Genomic DNA, 24,141 nt, shown 5'->3' with positions numbered 1-24,141 from the left:
AAACAACTTTAAATCCACAAACTCACTTTCACTATTGATTCTCTGATATTTAAAACTTAAGTTTAAACTAATGTAATTGCTCAATAAGACATATACCAGAAAAAAATTAAATCATAACAAATGCATGCTGTCACTATCTCTTTTTCTGCCTGACTTCTAATTTCCTACTGGGACCTTGGTGCCACTGCTCTATTTCAAAACTACTACCCCTCTTACCTATTGAAGGTGACACACAAGATATTGGAGGCGTTGAGATTCAATGGGATTCAATCTTCTGGGTAGCAGGGAGTGGTCAGCTCACCTAGGTCATCAGACTTGTAACTCTGCCTGCTTAAAACCAACTTCCATGGCTTTAGGTGCCCACCATGATGTAAAGACTGAGAATCCATTGGCACTAAGTGCTACAATATTAACAGTTATAAACAAGTAGATAAACAGTCATATTAGAAAGTGATACAAGGTACTTAAATTGCTGGTACAGTACGGAGAGGCCCTAAAGATATAAGCTGTTCTATTTTAATAGTTGCCTTCTTCACATCCTGCAAAGCTTAAAACTTCTAAGGCATTGATTAGAGACTATTTTCTACCAACTGGAGATAAAGCACCTCTGGAGCAGTTAGTGTGCTGATACATAGACTTGGAACTGTTCTAATATGATTGACCGTTTATCTACTTTTTAACTTAACTATTCATATACCATAGAATCTTGCATATAACGCACAGTTGTTTATAATGTGCATGCTGATTTAGCCCAAAATATTCAGTTAAAAAAAGAAGTTCATATATAATGCATGCCCTTAACTTTTCAAGATTTTGGGGTGAATGTCGACTTTTGTGGACAGGAGAGGTAAGGGCAATAATTAACTGTTAAAAAACCGTTAAAAAACTCACCGTTACAATAAAGGTAGACTCTCTTTGCTTGGAGGAATATTAGACTCATTGACTTGTGATAGCTAATCCCTACGTGTGCGTAAGTAGCAAAGAGCGAACAACGGCAAAAATGGCATTGACATCTGGCAACAGAGCCAAAGCGAATGCACAAAGCAAAAACACTCAGTGAATGACATTTTGCATATATTTTAATTTTTTTTCAATTGGATTCTGACTTATTGGGCTCCAACTGTGGTGCAAATGATATGGAGATCGAGATTGTAAATGAAAGTGAGGTACCGGTATTAGCTGATCGGTCGCCAGCTGTTCATGGTGCTGAACACGTTCGTGTAGCTGATGACAACATTTGCCTGGGAAGACCACCACTTCCAATGACAACAGGTACAAAACCAGCAGCACTGGCACTGTGACCTCCACCACCGCTGTCCATCCACCGACACTATCTCCAGACAACTACCACCGCTATAGCTGGAGATGGCAAACATGAAGCGAGAGTAGCCAGAGAACCTCAAACAGATATTTTAGTTTAATTTGTGTGTGACACCATTTCTTTGTGTGCTTTTCAGAAAACAGCCCTGAAGCCAGTCTCTGCTCGTCATCCACTCTTCTGCGCTGCTACTGCTGATGTTGCTGCAGTCAAAGATGGCTAACCTACAGCCACAACGCACTGCACACAGCAACAGATGTTTTATGTTGATCTATGAGAGAAACTATTACTTTAAAATTATGTCTCATGTATAATGCACACCCCAATTTTTAGCATACTAAAATATATGAAAATTTCACACATTATAAGCAAGATTTTCCGGTAATTGCATGGTTATACTCCAACGACTTCCTTTTCTTTGTGTTAAATTCAGTCAGTTCCTCTAATTTTCCCTGTGTCAGTCTCTCCCCCAATGCACTGGTGTTCTATTCAAGGTACACTTGCTCAGTCTCGCCAGATGGAAGGATAACTTTAAACTTACCACAGGAATGAATTTGGTGCATGGATATAAGGAATTAGCCAATCAACACACATATGAAATCCACACGCTTCTTTTAACAGGGTACCAAATGAATTTAATCTGTAAATGATGTAAAGCAATATATTTCACTTAAAATCCCTATCTTTATAACTGAAGACTTCATTTTATTACTCAGTTTAGCACATACTGTATGTAGTTGCAATCTTGTCTAAGACCTCCTTCAAGGTCAGCATATTAATCTGAAAAAGAAAAATAAAGCTCTCTAACATTAGAAAGAATAGATTCAATCAGCATCCAAGGAGACAGAGAGAGGGTGAAGTGTTTCTCAGTGCAATTGTGCTGCAAAACCAGCATTTAAATGTCAATTTTAGTTCACCACTTTAGAAATGAATGACCAAACAAGAGGCTGAATGTTTGCTAGGAAGCATTGTGAAGACTATGCTTTTTACAAGGTAAACAAGACTAAACCTTCCCGTAATATGGATTATACTGTCACTCACTTCTTTTGGATAAATCAAGCTTTTGACAAAGTGAAATCATGTGACACTCCAATGGATATTGTTATAAAGAAATGTACATTTTTCCAAGACTGAACTCATAATATTATTAACTGTATGAAGAGCATAATGGATAAAAACCATTACCATGAATATCAAGGAGACTCAGGAGTACACATGACAATGCGACCACAGATTTATAGATTGTTGAAAAGGTTATTGCACTCTACGGAACAATTGCAACAAATTTAAGGTGAAATTAAACTTTAGTATGTAATGAGATGCACATTAAAATAATTTTATTACACTATAAAAGAACTTAAAATGTATGAAACGTGGAGACCCTATATCTTGCAGGGTTATAGCACTGCAAAATTAGATAAAAGCCAAAACAAGTGCAAAAGAGAACCCACTGTTTTTTGATTATGCAGTATACCCGGACAGGTACCTGTTGTGGGGTTCACACTAGCTGTTTTTAGTCATTTTTTTAAATAGATGTTCCAAAATTTTAAATTACACATAGTGATTCTGTTTGCAGTACATCATGTCAGAAGCATCTGAGTGTTGCAATTTCTTTTTCAAAAATGTAGAAGTATTCATTGTGGTTGACTGATTCTCAGTGATGCTAGGATAGGCCCAGGCTCCTCATGACCCCACATTTAATTGGATAGATGAAAATATTTGTACATGTTAATGTTTAAAATCTCTGGTTGGTTCACCTTTCTCCTCTACAGTGCATACCAGGGATAGGACTAAGTCTTACATATAAGCTGCAAATCCTGATCTTCAAGTTTCAAGTCAAGTCTGTTTTTAAGGATGACATTCAAGCAAGTCGTGTCAAGTCGCTTGTTTTAATCAAGTCAAGTCATAGTTGAGAAGACTTGAGTAAAAAGGTGCTGACATTTTCACCACTATTTGGAACTAATCGAGTGTGAGTTTTTCACGCTTATAATGTATGACATATACAAACTTCTAACCTAAACATAAACTTTATCAGAGAAAACAGTTCTTAGTAAGAAGTAACCATGGCTGGTATCTTATATATAAACGTCTACACGTGGAAGGAGGAGGAGGAAGAGGAGGACAAAGTTTGCCTGGAGGAGAAAGGAGAAAGGAAAAGGAGAAAGGAAAGAAGAGTACTGTGTAGAGGTGAGCTCGTGTTTTGGGAACTGTGTTTGACTTGTGGGGACGAGAAAGGCGTTTCCCACAAGGAAAAGGAAAAATAAAAACTCTTGTGTGCTTTAAACCCATGTCCTACGTCTGTCTGTGTCAGGGCTGGCCTTTACAGTGTGTTTATATGTTTTGTTTTTTTTTTCAAAAATTTAAAATAATATAATCGCAACTCCTATACTTGTTCTTCAAGTGCAAGAGACCAAATGTTTCCAAAAAGGGGGGCACCTTGTGCCAAACAGTGTAATTTTGCCGTGCTTTGGAATACAACATCTAAACTTAGTACAGTGATAGCTGGCAGTTGGGGGCATAAAATAAACTTGATTCCAGGGCTGTGTATCATAAAATGTCTTGGTTGTGTACTGTAAAATCAAGGTTTTTTTTTTTTTAATTTTTGAAAGAAATCCTTAAAGCACCAATTTTTTTGTGTGTTTTTATTTTGTTGATATTGGTGTAAGCAAAGGTTTTTAATCATATAAATACTTTTAAACATTTGGAGTGCAGCCCTTGGTACTCATTTGTAGCTCATTTATTACACAAGCTGTTAGCTTTGGTTATTTAGGCACAGTAATACCAAAACCCCTTAGTGCAAAAGAGGTGTCACGCACACCCGGCAGTAGATCATCCTTCTGGGCTCTGCTAAGTTATGTACCTCCACCCCGGGTTGAGAGGGGGCACCGCCTCTAACCTTACCCTCTGTTTTTCCTTCCATCGTGCTGAGAAGATATCCAGTGATGATAACTGACTCAGCCCCTTCTGGTCCCCCAGCTACATATCTCACAGCTCCCCGAAGGAGACATCACTCGTTACGAGAAGGTGCTACAGAATGGAGCTTGTAATTTTCACAAGCTTCACCAGCTGATAAGAGGTTCCTTGTGCTGGGACCATGACTTTTGTTTGTTTAGTGCCATCAAGTGCACTTTTTTTTGGGACTGTCATCATAATTAAACGTGGATGTCCAGGTTGGTGCGCCAACATTCCATCCTTGTGGACCTGCGGTTCAATCTTAACTCAGACATCACTTAGTTTAGGTATCTAAACGTCTCAGCTATTTAAACATTATTTAATCCATGCCACTCAGGTAGCATATTGTAAAGTCTCAGCCTTTATTAAAAACACAATAGATGGAGTTATGATTTTGGTCATAACACCAGGAGCCTTACACAACACTCACAGACATCACTTATTATATACTAGCTGTGTAAGCCTGTGCTGTAAAAAACCCAGGGTCCTAGAAACTATTAAAATCGTCAGAAAAAAACTGAAATGTAGAGATGTCAGGTAATTAAAAGGAACTACTCTGGGCGTCTCTCTCCTAGGAGGATTCGTTTTGCCAACGTGCTTGCATCGCTTGTATATTAGTGGCGGGAGGAAAAGTAAAAGAGGCGGCATGGTGGCACAGTGGTAGTGCTGCTGCCTCGCAGTTAGAAGACCCGGGTTCGCTTCCTGGGTCCTCCTTGCATGGATTTTGCATCTTCTGCCTGTGTCTGCATGGGTTTCCTCCGGGTGCTCCAGTTTCCTCCCACAGTCCAAAGACATGCAGGTTAGGTGCATTGGCAATCCTAAATTGTCCCTAGTGTGTGCTTGGTGTGTGTGTGTGTACACCCTGCGGTGGGCTGGCACCCTGCCCAGGGTTTGTTTCCTGCCTTGTGTCCTGTGCTGGCTGGGATTGGCTCCAGCACACCCCCATGACCCTGTAGTTAGGATATAGTGGGTTGGATAATGGTTGGATGGAAAAGTAAAAGGGAGACCAGATTGCCGATGTTAGTGGTGTCACGCACAAACACATGGGGAGTGGCTGAAGGGCCCGACGGGTGCCGTGACCAGCCGTGCCGGGGGAGAGTGTCGGGGTACTAACCTCTCTTTTCTTGTTCCCTCAGAAAGACTGAAGCGCCACCATCATAGACAAACCCCGAATTCTTCTACTACCACCCGCTTCCAGGGTCCTTTCTAACCTCCGGTCCCCCAAAGATGGCATCACTTTTCCCGTCAACCATTACGACTTACCCCATCATTTCCTGTTGCACCATTATAAATTGTCCGACCTTCTTTATTTTGATGTCTTTTGTACTTTGGTTGAAAACACTGACTTTTTTGCTTTGCTTTACAGTATATGGTTCCTAAACACCCCCAAACCTTTATACTTGTTTGTGCTTTTTATTACAGCAGCTAAGCGACTTTGTCTTTCTTCTGAGGTTTCGTTTTGCAGACATGCTGGCCCCGCTTGTGTAATTAGCGGCTAAGCGAGTTTTCTGTTTCCTTGGAGGTGGAGCCCTTACCCCGACTCCACCTCCCACTTCCGGACTGGACAGACACACATCCACGCGTAGATGTTTATATATAAGATGATAAACCACCTAAAATGCCCTCCTCCACAACATCCCTTTTGCATGGCTTGGTGGCAGGAGAGATTTTCACTTGCATCAGAAGTTCATGGAGATCGAAAAATAAGTAGACTGTGAGTCGAGGAGACAGCTGTAGAGACAGGAGTAGGGTCCCATGGTTGAAGTGGTAAGTTATTTGGAAGAATGGTCCATCAATCATACTGTAGTGTCCGAAGCCAACTCCCTAGACTGTGTACCATTCTATATTAATCTTGAAATGACAAAGTTTAAAGATGTTGTTATTGTGTTGGTGATTTTTGACCCTCAGATCTTGCAGAAGGCCATTTGATTCTTTGCAGTGTAAATTGTGAATAACCAAAATTGATAATCACAAGTGTTAATCTCTCCATTGCTGCTGCCCTCCAACATCCTTTTTTGGTCCTGATGACTTATGCAGTTATCGAGTGCTTAACAGTATATTAATGGAATGTAAACTGAAAGAATGCAATATCAAAAATCGTAACTTTGGTATTATAACATTAGACTTTATAAATCACGTATCTTAAGTCAAGTCGCAAATCATCAATAAACAAGTTTAAATCAAGTCGAGTCATTTTTTTAAATACTGTCAAGCAATTCACAAGTCAGAAAGATCAAGACTAAAGTTACCCACCTCTGGTATATACCATAAATGCTGTGCATATTAGAAAAGAATTATGAGAGGGTCAAAATTTTAACCCTGAGTTTTCCACATATTTCCACATTTTAGGAATCCATGAACACAATCTGGCAACTTTCAGAGTGATGCGGATCTGTGTGTTTGTGTCAGGATTGGAATCTGTGGAAACGATAACTTAAAAACAAATCACTTAATCTAACTAAAACATGCCAGAGCATTTGCATTGCAACTATATTTCAAAATATTTACATTCACGACAAATATTAATGACCAGTAACAGCGCACTGCATAATAACGTGCAGTGAATACACTTGACTTGAGCATTCCTAGTTTTCATCCTCTCTCTCTGTACGTTTAGCATTTGTTTGCTCAGAGGTTGATGCGCTTACTTCTTCGTGAGCAGCTCTTCTTTTCTACACCCTAGCGGCCTGCTTCTTCTCTTCTTTCGTCGGCATCTTTTTGCATTCAAACTGATTAAGTCAGTGTTTGTGTTGCAATTACTTAGTACGTTTTTTTCACTTAAGCTAGCACTTATGTCTTCAATCTGCCTCAAGAATGATTTAAGATATGAAGAGGTAGGGGAAGTGATGGCGAAGGTGGTAGGGAATGAGAACGGCGTCCATACACATGCGCCACACTGCCGAGAGTTGATTCTACAATAAAACAAAATACAAATAATAAGAGGAATAACCTTGGTGGTCAATCATCACCCCGAAATCGGATAGTAGACGTCACATAGTATATGTGTACCAAATTTCAGGACAATAGGTCAAAAGGTTTGCGAGCTACAGGGGATTTAAAATCCTGGACAGACAAAAAGACAGCCACAATAGCGTATTATATAAGAAGATTTTATTGAGCCCCATAACGGGAAATGGTAAAAGTCATTTTTTTCATCAAGACACAATTCTTTCATTTCATTCCTCAATGACATAATAAAACATTGGCTTGTAACTGTTACTGCTATAATCACAGCTTTATGGAGGTGAAGTCATGTGGTGGACACATGGAATATTTTCGTGCTCTTCATTGTGACTGACAACTAATACCGAATGAGCCACTCATTAGTAGACAATTTTATGTTTGCTCAGAAGCAGAAAGTCTTCTGAACTGTGTAAAAAGCCCATGAAATGGGAGAAGATAAATAATAAATAAGAATGGGCCAAGTTTTTTGCCCTGTGCAACACCTCAATTAAAAGAAAAAAGTTGGATTTATGGATACCAATAAACACAGCCTGCCACCTAACAGAAAAAAACTGACACCATAGCAAAAGCTTGTCACTAAGGTCTACATATGACTGAAGGACTGAAAGTGGAGAGGATGACGCACGGTATCAAAAGATCCAGCAGTATAAGACAAAATAATTGCCATTTTCAGCAGATATAAGAAGACCATTTATTTTTTTTAAATATAGGAAATTTAATTGGGACACAGAAAAACTGGTCTTTAATAATCAAATTGCCTTGACCTTTTTAAGACTGTATCCGACATATACAATTCCAGAAACATACTAACAATGTCTACTCTTCCAGCACACAAGACAAATGTGCTTTAAAGCAAGGCAGTAAGTAGGCAGAGGGTCCAGTGAGCAGGTGGAAGACTTAAGTTTATTAACAGTCTTATAAATAAGACACTGTCAACCAGACACAAGACAACAAAATCATATTCAGGACTGACCTGTGATCTCAAAGACAACAAACATGTAGTTATTGGGTTGGAGGATTCAAGGTATTGATAAACAGACTAAGCGACCTCTTGAAAATAAGAAGTGGATTTCTTACAAATGTCATATCATGGTGACATTGATGAAAAATGTGAAGGTTGCAAGAGTTTACTTATGGCAGAAATTACGTGATTTACACAGGGTCACACTTGGACATCAGCAGTCTACGATGGGATAAGCTTCTAAAAAGAAAATGACCAAGTTTGTTTTTGTGTTTTGCGGAGGTTGGTGTGAGTGACACAGTGGCTTAATGGGTGATACTAGTCTTGATTTGTAATTACTGCTTTTGGTAGGACTCTGCAGCATTGCAGAATGCAGTTTTACAATTGAAGTGTCATGGGTCCGGTTAGCACTGAGCCGCAGCTCTTTTTGGTTGGTCACTAACTGTGTAAAGTTTGCATGTTTTCCCCATGTCTGCATATTTTTTCTACCAGTTCCCCAAATTCTTCATCCTATCTCAAAGACTTGTGTGTTAAATGTACTGGAGATGCCAAGATGAGTGGCTGTTGAGTGCAAGCATATTCTGCATTTACATTTATTTATTTGGCTGACACCTTTATCTAAGGTGACTCGCAACATTTATGATACAATTGGTGACATTTCTTTTGGTTTTCTAGTTGGAACACAGGCAGGTCAAGTGACTTGCTTGGGGTCACACAGTGTCAGTAGGGGGATCTGAACCCACAACCTCAGGATTTGAAGTCCAAAGCCTTAACCAGCAAACCACACTGCCTACTCTGTAACAGACCTGCGATAAGCCATAATCTATCCAAAAGAGTAAAAAGAAAAGGGAAAAACAGAGGGCTGGATAGGTGAAAAAAATCAGTCTTGTGGATAATAACAACCTGCACCATTTTAATTCATAGAAAGTTGAATCGTTAGGACGGAGGTTATTAGAGGGAATAAACACATTCACCTACCAGAATAATGTGAAACATATTGCATACAACTCCAACAATAGTCTTAACTAGACTCCCAAGATAAAAACACATTTTAAATAACGTATACAATTTCTCAAATTCATCCTCCAACACTTATTCATGTTCTTGGCTGTTTTTAATTGAGATTTGTACTTCTTAACAATGCATTAGTATATTTTGGCTTAAGCGTTGACCATTTTAATTGTTTCTAAATAATTTAGTATTTTTTATGAATCACATTGCAATTATTTCAACACACAGAAAACCAAAATGTAATCAATGCTAGTAACATACATTTATGTTTAATATCAAATAAAATCAAATCAATATCAAGCTCCTTCTCCTCCGGAAATCAGACAGCCATGTGAACAAAGAGCTCAATACACATTAGTCTCCACTATATGCTGAGACATCAAAAAGTTGAACAGAGACACAATTGTTTATCTTAATTTAATACTAATACATTCTTGCCAAATTCTTAAAATGCCTTGGACCACTTCTTACAAAGAAAATTTGATCTTGTCTAATTTTAAGTCATATTCCCAGTGACAAATGCAGGGTGGAAGCGAGTTCATCAAACTGGGTATGATAAGAAACAAGCAAGCAGTGTCATATTGGATATCATGGTAGATGTTTCTTAAAGGAATACTCCACTCAAAAAAGTATTATTTTTATCTGTTACTTACTCCATGTTGTATGTAGTAATGGCCAATAAAAAATTTTATTCTTGTGCTTTTATGGAGAACAGAAATAAAACTTTTGACACAACAGGGGGCCAAAGCTGAACAAAAAGAAAAATGTCCATGTAAGGAAATCTCAGTTTATTAACCCATATGTCATTAATCCAATTGTATGCTCCTAACTTACAAAACTCACATATTTTAGCTGAAATTTTGTTAAATAAACCTCTTTAGAAAAATGCTCTCATTAGACTCAAATGGGAATGACCTTTTCAAATTAGGACCCGCCTCACCCCTCCTGACCAATGATTGAGGGAGAAGTGGGTCTTCGGTTCAAAAGCTCAAACCCATTTGAATGCACACCCCAGCCAGTTATGAAAGGGTTTTCCAGAAGTACTTATTTAACAAAACAAAACACGCACATTTGGAGTGTTGTTCCAAAAAACCCTTGCGTGCCTACTTAAAAGACCCTGAGCAAAAATGCAACTCTAAGCAAATACACGTCTTCTCTTCAGTACACACACACCTACTGTGTTCCGTTAGCTTCACTTGACAATTCTGCTAACATCATGAAGGGACTGCTTACCACATGCCAGACTACTTTCTCATATGACATAAGATGTTGTGCCCCCTTAACTCCATCCATTTTATTATGTAGCCAGGCAACACTAATCTGTGGCAGTCACGTAACTGGAGGACTAATATTTAAAAAGGGAGCACAACCCTCGGTGGGGGGCTGTTGTAGCAGCCTGAATGAAAGCCATCAACCATTTTGTGTTTAGTGTCCAGTATCATTCTGAATTCTGCATCTTGATACTCCTGCTTGTGTTTCTTCTTCCTGCCTGTACTTTTAATTTTTTGCCTTTTATTCTTTTCGATAGACCTTTTGCATTTGAGTTTCAGTTTTCTTATCACAGAAGCCAGTTTGTGAGTGACACCATGAGTGGATGAACCACCCACCAGCAAGCAGTCAGCCAGCATGGCTATGACAGTAAGAAAGAGTACCCAGAGAGTGCAGTTTGACAGAATGAAAGACAAATCATCTACTTCCTGTGCAGATGGACCAAGATAAAGGGCTTACACAAAAGTAGCATCTCATTCTCTGTGATTCTAAGACCTGGTCAACACTGGCCACTCACATACAAAGGACTGAATCTTTCCACCTGTGATGCCAATACTAGATACTTTGACTTAATTGATATACTAGCCATCCCCCATGGCTCCGGCCACATAGTACTGAAACAGGACAGTGAGGAGGGCCCCACCCGGCTCCCCACTCCTGACGTCACGCTTCCCACCTCCCCACGGCCCGCAGCCTCTGTCTCAGATTAGCGCAAATATAATATCAGCAAACTATGATTCTTAGCGCGATGAGAGAATTCGCAAAATCAACCGGAATGTTCAAGCAAATTACAGAAAAAAAACTGATCTATATCTGTGAAGTAGTTCTCTCGTTCGCTAGCTAAGCGGAGGTAAGGTACACACCCCGAGGCTAGCACGAGAGTGAGGAGGTCCCTGTCCCCCTCCCCTCGGCCACTGCATGTCTCTCGGATTCATGCAAATAAATAATGGCGCAGGCGAACTATGATACATAGCACGAGAGAAGTCACAAAATCGACCAAAATGTTCAAGCAAATTATAGAAAAAAACCTGATCTAAATCCGTTAAGTAGTTCTCTCGTGAAAAGCAGACAGACATACAGACAGATTTTATATATATACTGTATATACATATATATATACTGTATATATTATATATATATATACTGTATTTGGACGACTTCTTGTGGAGCTCCAAAGTTATCTTCTGCACTGCCCTCAAATCTAAGGATAACACTGCCTGTCCCTGACTCTCACCTTTTGGCCATGTTACATGCCTGGACACTGTCATTCCAGCTCAAGGTGACAATTCACTCACAGGCTTGAAAAGACTTACATGTCACCCCTATCAGACATGGATACAGCAAACTGGTGAATGGACACCACACAGCTCACTTCAGCAGACCTCTGTTGTCCATGTTTGACATTGAATGAATGAATGAGTGTTTACTCTTAGTAAAATAAAGACGATGAAGAGTTCAAGGCTGTGGTAAAGGCCAAGCAGCACTAATGAGTGAATAGTCAGGACTCATTGGATGCAATGTTACCAAGTTCCATCCATCCATTATCCAACCCGCTATATCCTAACTACAGGGTCACGGGGGTCTGCTGGAGCCAATCCCAGCCAACACAGGGCACAAGACAGGAAACAAACCCCGGACAGAGTGCCAGCCCACCGCAGGGCATACACACACACACACACATACCAAGCACACACTAGGATCAATTTAGGATCGCCAATGCACCTAACCTGCATGTCTTTGGACTGTGGGAGGAAACCGGAGTACCCGGAGGAAACTCACGCAGACATGGGGAGAACATGCAAACTCCACGCAGGGAGGACCCAGGAAGCGAACCCGGGTCTCCTATGTTACCAAGTTCCAGAGGGTAATAGAATATAATAGCCTTAAAATATATTTAGGGCAGCCCCTGAACCTAGATGATCTAGAATTCCCCCAGTGAATGCTAAGTATAAGTCTGGTGTTAGGGCAGTGTCTAAAAGTGGCTAAGGACTTTGATCATAACCCACAACATGGCTAACTCCATTCTCAAAGCTGTGTCACTGCATGAGCCTGAGCAAGCCTTTTACCTTACTAGTGTGCCAGTACTTCTTCTGCAGAAATATGGTGCTGATATTCATCACTGAAAGGTGAAATATAAAATAACTGATTCAATGGATGGATGGATTCAATGGAGTGCCTTGATATAAAATACACTGACTAAAAAACAAAGATGGGTAAGTTGACTAGCTGTATCATCAAGGACAATATCTACAAAGGTAGATTTGTCTTAGTTATTTTAATATTTTTAACTAGCTAGACTATTCATCTAAGTCAGGTTGAAATCTAAGTAATAAGCATAGGCCTGACGTTTTTAACTTGATATATAGGCTGTCCATTTGGTCTGGTATAATAATGTGTAACCAATTCCTTTCTCTCATGGCGGCCTTTTCCTCTTTGGACACATCCATCTGTCACAGATACACTGACACACACTTGTCCTTTTATTAAGGTAGATAAGCTGATTTGTGTTAATCCAGCATTAACTCTCTTTTAGACATATGCAGTGTTAATGTTTACAGTGCACCATCCATTGAAATATATGTTGTAACGCATATAGTAATAAAATGCATTACAACTTTCATTCCAGCATATGGTGCATCACAAAAGAGCATTGCTTTTATGAATCCCATAACAAATGGCATATAACAGAGACGGGTGGACACACAGATACCAAGACACACACTTGTCCTTTTATTAAGGTGGATTCATTCTGTGTCTGCTACACTAGCCTGAACACTTTAACAGTAAATTAAAAGGAAATCAAAAACATTTTCTGTTTTTCAGTATCATTTTGTGTTTAGCATCACTACAAATGCTGAAGGGGAAGTGAGGCAAAGACATTTGTGTTTCTTATAATGTTCTATGTGTTGGTGGTTTGCTACCTTGCAAATTACAAAAGTCAATTTATACAATAAAGGTAGACTTGACTCAATAAACCCATATTCATAAAGTGCTAAGAAAATATTCCTTTATCCTTGTGGGACAACACAATACTGTGAGCAGTGAGAAGGAGGAGAAAACGAAGGATTAAGCAGAGAAGCCAGAAGTGGTGATTGCAATCCAAAGTTCAAGATCAGGCCGGTGCCGCGGCTCAATGTTTCCTTCTGTGTTCTACCCAATGCTGCATTATTCCATTTTGACACACTCATTTTATAAGAACAAGCTGTCATTTCATTCAGAGAAGGCTGAACTGCAAAGCAAAAGAAAAGCAAAGGGAATGGCATTATTTATGACTTCCATAATGGTCTATTAAAAGACTAAATGGACAAATTATTTATTACAATGCATTCACAGCAATAGTGCAATGAAAAAAGGCTTGAACATCATGTAAGAAACGGATAAGTTAGCACCATATACACTAATTGTTATCTATGAATATGTGCAGACAAACTCACTTTTATTAGAATTTTGCAGTTTAATTATCTAAATCAGTGTACTCTGCAGGCAGAAGGATACCCAGGTTTTATTATCGGAATATCTGGGGCTTTTCATTGTCTAAATAACCCAACCTTCAAGCAATGAGGAGACTTTTATGGCTTCTTCTGCCAGTGGAAATGGCATATAAAATGTAACAAAAGTGACTGTGGAAACATCAGACCTGTGACTAATGGAGAAAATGGTAGGCTGTGCCAGTGTGTCTCTAAGGAATAGCAGAATGAATCCTTAACAGGCACAATTGCAGCTAAATGAGGAGCCTTTAAACCTAGGCATGGAATGATCAGAAACTGTCCTTCTGCAGCCGCCAAAGAGCTCTGCACACAGACCCCGGGCTCTGCATACAGCGTGAAATACATCATTACTGAACTCCTGTTTTTATTTTAAAAATTAACATATTTCAAATGACTGTCACATACAAAAAAAGTGGAAGCCCAAATGTCAGTTTATCACACCTGATGATGCTGCTCAGTTTGTAATCATAGTGCCCATCAGACATCACAGTAATAAAGCCAGTTCTAAGCTTGCAAGATACATTAGGATAGGCTCCCCAGTCAAGATTAATAAAGAAAAATAGATAGGCCAACATATAGCATTACACATATGGTTTAGAAAGAAATAGGGAATTAACACAATCCCTGGCAAAGGTAATGATAATGACGTTAAATATGCAATGAGACGTTGACATCACAAGGTAGTGCCAAAGTACTGAGCTCAGCTTCAATAAAATGACATCATGAGCACCCAATGGAGTCTTCTGGAATGAGAACTTCTGCACAGAGGCACTTGAGCAGTGAATGCTTACAGAGAAATGCAGTATCTCAAGATGTCCGATTCGGTGTGTGCCTCCATGGCTTCTGTGATTGAGGGTCTGCTTACATTACTTCAAACTCACTTTGTTAGCGTTTTGTTAAACTCATACTGTACGCCCCATATCGAGGACTGCTCTGCAAATTAGGAACAAACAGGCAAAAAGCACCGCTATTCTTCAGCACTTCATACACAGGGCAGTAAACCTTGCATAAGCAGAAGGCGTATGCGTACTTAATTTAATGCATTTTGTAAATATGTTCTAATGGAATGATAAGATATAAATATTCCTTGTGAAATCCTAACTTACTGACAAAGGCCAAGGGGCAGATTTTTGCATACAACAGTGATGAGGAAACAGAGAGTAACTAATTATTGTAAGTTTCATTTTCAAGATAACATATGAGAATATGGCTAAGTAATTGTATTGCAAACCTTCAGGGGACATCACTGCAAAAAAACAGATCTTATTGAAGACATTTTTTATTTTAATTCTACTTCTTCTGAGTGAAATGCTACACACATCCGTAACACAGCTTACTGTAGCCTCTGGCACATATTGAAGGTGTTAATCGACACAAATCACTACTGAGCAGTTCACTGGTGCTCATCATAATCACTAATGCAAAACAATAAAAAAAAATTAAAAGGATAGTGAACCAAAGGAGCTGCTGTAATTAAATCCTCGATTTAAAGAAATTCTACTCCTTTTGACCTGACACACTATGACACATTCTGCATCTGTCTACTGCTTTTACAACGTAAGTAAAAGCTTTAGCTGTGTCCTCTGTAAATACTATCTATTTATTCATCACAATACTGTGAACCAACATAGATAGATAGATAGATAGATAGATAGATAGATAGATAGATAGATAGATAGATAGATAGATAGATAGATAGATAGATAGATAGATAGATAGATAGATATGAAAGGCACTATATAAAAGATAGACAAATAGATATGAAAGGCACTATATAAAAGATGGATAAATAGATAGATATGAAAGGCACTATATAAAAGATAGATAGATAGATAGATAGATAGATAGATAGATAGATAGATAGATAGATAGATAGATAGATAGATAGATAGATAGATAGATATGAAAGGCACTATATAAAAGATAGATAGATAGATAGATAGATAGATAGATAGATAGATAGATAGATAGATAGATAGATAGATATGAAAGGCACTATATAAAGGACAAGGGTGTCGCTGGCAATAAAGCACATGCACACATGTAATGCATATTTGTGTGTATGTTTGTCTACTGTATATAAATATTTATCAAATATAATTTAGACTATTTAAACTTAAAAAACAAGGCACATGGAAATGTGAAATATGTATTTAGAGCATATGGAATAATAAATATTAAAAAAATAAAAATTTAAATTTATTCGACAAACAGGGACAATCATACATATTTTACTGCATAAATCTAAAAGTCAATGCACATGGACACATGCAGGTAATTTATGTAAAGGATAGATAGATAGATAGATAGATAGATAGATAGATAGATAGATAGATAGATAGATAGATAGATAGATAGATAGATAGATATTTTAGTATATTGAGTTATAAATAAGTAAACGAAAGATGACAGCAATTTAGACCTTGAAACATACAGTATGACATTTATCTTTATTTAAAAGTCTGAATTATATTTTAAAAAAAAAGTATTTTCATTTTTGGCCAATTGATACTTTAACTCTGAAGCAAAGTAAGATTGAAAATGTGATGAAAATATCTGAGTCTTCTCTATTTAGTTTAGAGACTTATTACATATCAGAATTGTATCAGCCTGCAGCACAGTGGGATCTCAAATCCAAAGCAAACCAAAAGGTTTGATATCAAATGCAATTTGTTTTCTGTATTTTCTTTTTTTGAGTATACTACATGGGATTTCCCTAGGACTCAGATCTCATAATATGTAATGGATTTTCACTGGTATATGTGAAGAAAACAAAAAGCAGGCAATGTAACTTGGAGTAAACGTTCCTATACTTAGGACAGTATTTTCAATGGTCACACAGTGTCAGCAGCAGGATCTAAAGCCACGGCCTCAGGGTTTGAAGTCCAAAGAATTAACTACTACACCACTGAACATTATAAACAGCTTTGTCAATAATGCACAGTGCAAGACTTTATGTAATCCAAAAGTTGATTGATCGATTGATTGGCTAACTGGCTCAATCAAAATAGAGCAAATTCATTGATACATCCATTAAACACCATGTAACCCAAACATAGTTTTAGGTATATATTTTTTTGCTATTTTAATCTTACTATTAAATCAAAGATTATTTTTTTCATTTAAATATGATATTTCTGAGAATAAACATTGATGTATTGCACTTTCTTTAAATGCAATTTTCCAATATCCCCATTACAATATATGAATAATCTATTAATTTGCATTCTTTTTTCATAATTGCCTACATTACATCCATCTGGTAAAATGAGCCTCCCTTCACCTTTACACATATAGTTGCAAGAATCCAAAGAATGATCCAGAAAAAAAAAACAGCAGTCCTTGAGTTAAGGTTGTTTAGAAAAGCGGATGGATGGATTTTATTAACTACTACGCATGCAAAGCCCAGTGCATTTGGTTTAAGTTGCTCATACATCCCGTGGTATTCTGAACCCACAGCATGACTTTACTTTTTCAATCAGCCCTTTGAGAGTTCTGAGATAATTAGGTTGTGTTTTTTCCCCACAAACACATTGCTTGCAAAAAACTTTGTGTCACAGCCACAAACATGTAATGAATACCTTGTTAGCCATGCCAGATAAACTGTAAAACACAGAGTTAAAAGCCCACACTACCTAGCCTCACTCAGACTTCACTGTGATGAAAGACAATTGACAATTATACTAAGAAAATGTCTACTTTAAGGCTGTATATAAAGCTACAGAAATCACTGAGGCACTATTAGGGGACAGAGCTTCATGTAACAATTAAATGAATACAACACATGTCTGGAAGCCAAAGGCACAGGATGAGTAATTAGGAAATGGCGTTGTTTCCCTTGGGCTTCTTCTGTAAGTGCTATTTAAACTTTTTATAACAAAAAAAAAAAAAAAAAACGATTAAAAATGCATAAACAATATATATTTATTAACTTTGTTTGCACTTCATGTTGATGCCTTAATTTGCTTCTCTGAATATTAATTTATAATTACTAAAATATTTTAAAAGTGCCAGTATATTAAAGTCCATTAAACTCATCAAAAACAATAGCAATCTTGATCAAAACACCATCTTGAAAACATGATTTCAACTAGTATTTTATACATAAGTATATTCAAGAATCAGAAACCATAAATTTTAACACTGATGTTATTTGCTTTGTTAGAAAAATGTCACACGCCCCTCCTCAGATTTAAAAAATAAAAAAAATTAAATATATCAGTGAAATGCTCCTTCTCGTGAATTGTGAGTCGAAACAGTGGCATATTCCTCGACTTAATGTTAAGCCTGGCAGGGCTGCAGATTAATAAATCATGTCCAAGTGATCTTGTTAACCTCTGACCTGCACAACTCCTGTGCTTTATGTTTAGATAATCGCCTGCTAAGCCCTGACTGCACTGGACGCTCTGCTGTCTCATCCCTGTCGGGTGGAACAACTTAAAGAAAAAACAGTTTTGCCTGTTAAGCACCGGCATGTTTCAATACAGGTACTATCCTAATATCCAGTAACATGTTTTCTAAATATACAAGCCTATTAGATTAAACCATATTATGCATAATTAATAAAATGGCTAGAAACGAAAGAATCTATTATGCTGAAACATACCTTTGTACAATATACTGCAGTGCAATTATCATAAAATTCAGAACTGTGCAGTTTAGAAACACGTCAGCATGCTACGCTCATATATTACTCTGACTGATTTCGCCCATACGAAAACATGAAGTGTTCCCAGTTTTTGGACATCTCAGTTGCCAGAAGTCCCTCGTAATTTGCTGCAGCGCTCATTCTGATGTTCTCAAGTTCTTAAGCAACACCGCATCTCGTAAACTCTGATAAATTACAAAGGACGACTCAGCCTTTAGATTCTTGAGGCATCGCTGTTATTCAGATACCTTTCTATTGCGTCTGGAGAAAACGAAGAAAGTAACACATCACAAGACCCTATAAAACATAAGGCCAGCGCTCTTGATCTTTGTTTCGTCCTGCAACATCCCTGTTCTTTGCATTTTTATTATTACATTTACAAGCGTTTAATCACCCGGTCTGTCTCACTTTGTAACAGCCAGAGAAAGCCGACCATCACTGCAAGGGGACTTACTTGACTGAATTTATTCTTTCAAAGTTATCATTTCGAAATGCATTTATCTTAAGCCTGCATTTACGGGGATGCGTTTCATTCATAATATGGTTGTAGCTTCCCAGTACCCCCAGGGGGCCCTGAATCCCTGGTTACAAATATGCCAAATTCTTAAAGGTACGGTGTAAGACGCAGAGCAGAATGACGACTTTTAAATAGGCTCGCGTCAGCACTGACTAAAGTACAAAAGCGGGATGGACAATACAGACAATATGCAAGCAATATGCAAGTCCCCGGAGCATGTCTGCGGAGCATCCACCGAGTAGAACACAGCGTGCCGCCTTAAACTGCAAATCTTCTTTCGATTTTTTTCACCGACAAGCACACACGCTCTTCAGATCTTCACCAATGCAGACAATGATCACAGCGAACATGTTTTGTAAACTTGCGCCACAGTATATTTTGACATGTGCACCTATTTAAAGTCGCGGGTTTATGTCAATACAAAATGACCAATAAATACCACGTGTCTACAAAAGTAGGTGCGAGGCGGATTTTGCGGCGTGGACTCACCCCCAAACCCCCTGTACGGCTGCCCCTATAGCACCTACTTACACTGCTGTTTTGTCCCGACCAATGCACCATGGCTTGATTGTGAGCAGAATCCCCTGTCAACGAAAAGGTGCTGCTTGTGAGTTTGAACTCCTCCTGCCTTGGATTGGTCATTCTCCCTTCCTCACTTGTCCACATCAGTTCGGATCGGCTCGGTATGTGTCCAGTCGGCAGTGAATAGCTGCCGCCCGCAGGCATACGGCTCTTCTCCTCCGGTAACGGTCCGTAGGTACCCCTTTTGCCCCTGTGTCCATGGCTTTCATTTAGTGATGCCCTGATACGGTCGACCTTCTCATCATGACTAACGCTGGAAACTTTTTTGTCTCGACTAGCAGTCTCCTTCCTGTCTTCGGCCAGTTCCAGTAGTCCAACAGGAGAGAACTCCACGTCTACGTTGCGCTTTCGCACCGACCTCACCTTTCGGCTTTTAACTGAGAGACAGCCGGACTGGTGCTCTCTGCAGCCGAGTGCAGAACGGCTCTTTGCGGCGTCTGCAGAGTCTGCCTCATCGGTCCAGTCGGGATACTTTATAACGTCCCAGGGAATATTTCCGTCTGATATTCCACGATTGTCCATTTCCTGAAGTCTAAACAATCCCACCGGACGAGCTCCAGCCTGACAGGATCTGCAACTTATCTCTGCCTCGGTAAAAAGAACGAAAGATGTGGAGATGAGAAGCCACAGCACAAATACAATTTGCCAGAAAGGACAGAATCCAACCCTCCTCTCCATCGCGATCAATGAAACTGAGCTTTTCCTTTCTTTCCTTTCAGTGCAGACCAGTTTGAACAATGATAATCCCCAATCCCGGCAAAGAACTCCCTGGAAGTTGTCGGTATACACTTGCAGTGTTATAAAAGTGGTTTTCACAGAAGCTGTTCACGTTGGAGGATTTGATCAAATGAAGCGCCACAAGGGGGGCGGAGCCCGAACGAAGCCACGGGAAGGATTGACTCCTTTGCTCTTTCTTCTCTTTTCGTTCCACTGCATTAATCTTTACGCCGCTATAACCTCCCTTTCACCGAAATACACAGAAAATTACTTTTTAATACATCCTTTTCGGCGGACTGATCTTCCTGCAGGTTGTGCGCTGCAACGTTTCCTTCGCAGGTGGCCGAGATCCATTTCATTTGTAAACCTCGGCGCCAGCCAACTTTTTAGAGCAGAAGGTACCTGCGCAAAAGAGCGCTGTGCTGGGAGCAGGAAGCGAGACGCGGTGAGCTTGGCTCGGAGGGAATGAATATACATGGCATTGATTTGGAATCTGACTTTATTACATGGGCACTTTTGCTGCATGTATTGTGTTTATGCCTGGTTGTCATTATTAGCAAACAAGTTGAAGCGGTCAGTGAGATCTCTTTTATAAGCAGTTATTACAAAATTAAACATATTTACTTGTAGGCACATTGTAATCCTATTTGATATCTTAACCCTACCCTGGCAAAAGCACTCTTGTATATAATCGGCTTAGTCTGCACCTCTGTCCAACTGTGGACCAAATCTGTTCACATTATGTTAGAATGGATAAAAGAAAATTAAAAAAAACTTTTCAGGGTTTGTTGAATAGTGGTTAACACTCCCTTTATACAGTATATCGGTATTTATGTTCATTTTTTTATTTTCCTTTTCAGTAATCGGTAGACGCGCTATTTATATATCGTTATTCATTTAATACTAGTAGAAGAAAGAAACAAATTGCACAAACTTCAGAGGCTGTATATTCACTGCACAAGTCCGTTTGAAAGGCATTTAGACGCGCACTACAAGAAAAGATTACAGCTTTTGCAGAGGGTCTAACCAGAAGCGTGTACTTTCTTCAAAAGACCTGGGAATTCAGAGACACACTTCAGTGAAGCCGACAATTCTAAATTTAAATGTTTGTGCAGCAGGCAATCATTGCTTTTTTTTTTTTTTTTTGGAAACACATTTACCATAAACTGCTGATATGCATGTGCAAGCCCTAGTAATGGTTGCCAATAATGCAGTAATGTTGAATAGATACACACACAAAAACTGACTGACAACAAAGTGCTTGAATGATTTTTTTTTTTTATTTCATCCCTCAGTGTTTCTTCACATTTCTTTTTAAACTGACACCATAAGAAGGTTTAGCAGCTTTGATTATAGCGGCTCTGTTAACTGTGCTCCATGATTGATTACTTTGGTTCCAAAGAATAACATACTGCCAATGCTGCAGATCTACAGCTAAGAGTTTGGAAGGAGGTGTCATCTGATACAGTTGTGTATCAGCAGACAAGATGAGCGTGAATTTGCTATCACATTTGTTCAAAATCAGACCTGACAGACTTCATTCCCTATTGTCCAACGTACAGAAAGAGTATCAATTGCTATTTAATCCCACACCATTGAAAGAAACAACTGAGTAAGTTTCTGTGTGATGTTTGGGCTACTGCTCTAATTACATTAGAGTATCCTGTAGCAAGCGCTAGTACTGTATATAACAAGAAAAGCCTGAATTAGTTTTTCATTTTATTGTTATTTAAGGTTCACAATCAATGTCTTAGCCCAAAGGAATCTCTATTCAGATTGTTGCCATTCCATTAACCCAAAACACCATCCTCTTTTAACCCCACTGTTAATGAGTCCACAGATCAGAGAAGTCAAAGACGGCAACAGCACACCATTCATTTACAGAAAAATCACTTTCAGCCAGGAGTCCATCAACTCTCATAAGAGTCGCAAAGGGTGCCTGTAATAACTACAGCACTAATAGAGGTAAAATTATTAATAATAATAATAAAAGAATTTATATGAAGATTTATCACTATGTGTTTTTATAACCACAGTGCATACTAACAGCCATGTTCATGCAACTAACCTCATGTGTTATTTATGTTAAATCTAAATACGATACTTTTCTATTATCGTGACGCAAGGTTAAGATAAGGGAATGGGTGAGGGGTAAGGTAATTAAGTATTATTTTAACATTAGGGACTTAGTCAATTTTGCGGTGGGTTGGCACCCTGCCCAGGATTGGTTCCTGCCTTGTGCCCTGTGTTGGCTGGGATTGGCTCCAGCAGACCCCCGTGACCCTGTAGTTAGGATTCAGCGGGTTGGAAAATGGATGGATGGATGGATGGACTTAAGTCAATTGGGGTTAAGATAAGAGTAAGGGTTGGGATAGGAACATACAATAATTAACAATTAAAAATAATGGGGTTAAGATAAGGGAATGGGGTGGAAGACAGTGCGGGCAGTGGCCCCACCAACTTGCGTCACGATAATAGAAAAGTACTCTAAATACTTATTAGCTTGTGCAAGGGAATTAATATTCTGAATGTCAATAATTTGAATTAATTCAAGATCATTTTAATTTAAACAAACAGTTTTTAAATTTTATAAGTACAAAAAAATAAATCTATAGACTGGAATTGAGTGCTGTATGGAGCTTGTACCTTCTTTATTAGATAATGGATTCACATGGGCCGCCTTCTGGAAATGGAGGTTCAGAAAATGGAAAGCTGGGAGGTGCTAAGGAATTTGCTGTCAGCTGTTCCTTTGCCGTTTCCCACCTACAAATATCAAACGCAGTAATTTTATGAAATACAGGGTTTCTCATAATATAGAAGTGTAAGGCCCAAGAACATTCTTAAAAATACATGGCACTTTACTGGGTTGTGTGGTCCCTCATAGATCCATTGCTTGATAAAGAATCATTTCATTTTGGAAAGGGTACTTTGCATATTACATTAGTTCCTTGTGCTTTGAAAAGGTTCCTAATATGTGGAAAAAACAGAAATCTGATGTATAGTAGGCCACCTAGGAGGTTACTTAAATATCTAGAAAACCTCAACTTAACCTGTGTATGTGACTCTATGCAGTAAGACTCCTTTTAAAATCAGGAACTCATTATTTCACAAATCTCTTTTTATGTAAACTGGTATAGTTCTAAATAAAAGGTTCATTTTGGAACCTTCATGTGGATGGTCCTTTTGGGAACCAAAAGTGTTTCTCCTATGGCATTCCTCTCATGAACAACTTAGGTACCTTTATTTTTATAAGTGTAGCAATCATATAGTGTGGTCTGACTGTCAGTCTTGAACAATCTGCACATTAACAGTAATCACATCTTATTATATATTAGTCTGGAAATTAATGTGTCCAGTTCATGTAATGATTCCATGGCAAATAAATATGCTGTCAGAGACACATATGAGGTATTCTCACTTAAAAGCAAGAAGGTTATTAGGTTTTCTTCACAAGAGAATAAAAAAGAGCCGTGACTAATCTTTTTGTATATTTTAAGACTGCTATCAATATTTTAAAAGGTTATCATGTTATTTATATTTCTTTAATAAAAGGTCAAGGTATCTCATTTAGCAATGGTAGGATTCTGTTCACTTTTGTACAATGTTCCTTTGCGATGCTGTTTTACTCCTTGACATCTCTGTGAGCAGTCAGGATTTTCAGTTTTTGTTCATCACAAACAGATGTTACCCTTAGGATTTTGTTCAGCTCATGAA

At 38.5% G+C, this 24,141-nt stretch overlaps 1 protein-coding gene across 1 annotated transcript in view; it reads right to left on the bottom strand.

Annotated features, from left to right (window-relative positions):
• Positions 1–21,040, bottom strand: part of LOC114645620 (VPS10 domain-containing receptor SorCS1) — a 1,182,623-nt gene extending 1,161,583 nt beyond the window's left edge. The window contains 1 exon segment of the mRNA XM_051922161.1: positions 19,660–21,040. Within this exon segment, the coding sequence (XP_051778121.1) occupies positions 19,660–20,388 (729 nt within the window). The 5' untranslated portion in view covers positions 20,389–21,040.
• Between the last annotated feature and the right edge of the window lie 3,101 nt (positions 21,041–24,141).

This window comes from Erpetoichthys calabaricus, chromosome 2, assembly GCF_900747795.2.
Source record: "Erpetoichthys calabaricus chromosome 2, fErpCal1.3, whole genome shotgun sequence".
NCBI lineage: Eukaryota > Metazoa > Chordata > Cladistia > Polypteriformes > Polypteridae > Erpetoichthys > Erpetoichthys calabaricus.
Note: the sequence above shows the minus strand (reverse complement) of the source record. Positions and strands in the feature narration are given on the sequence as shown.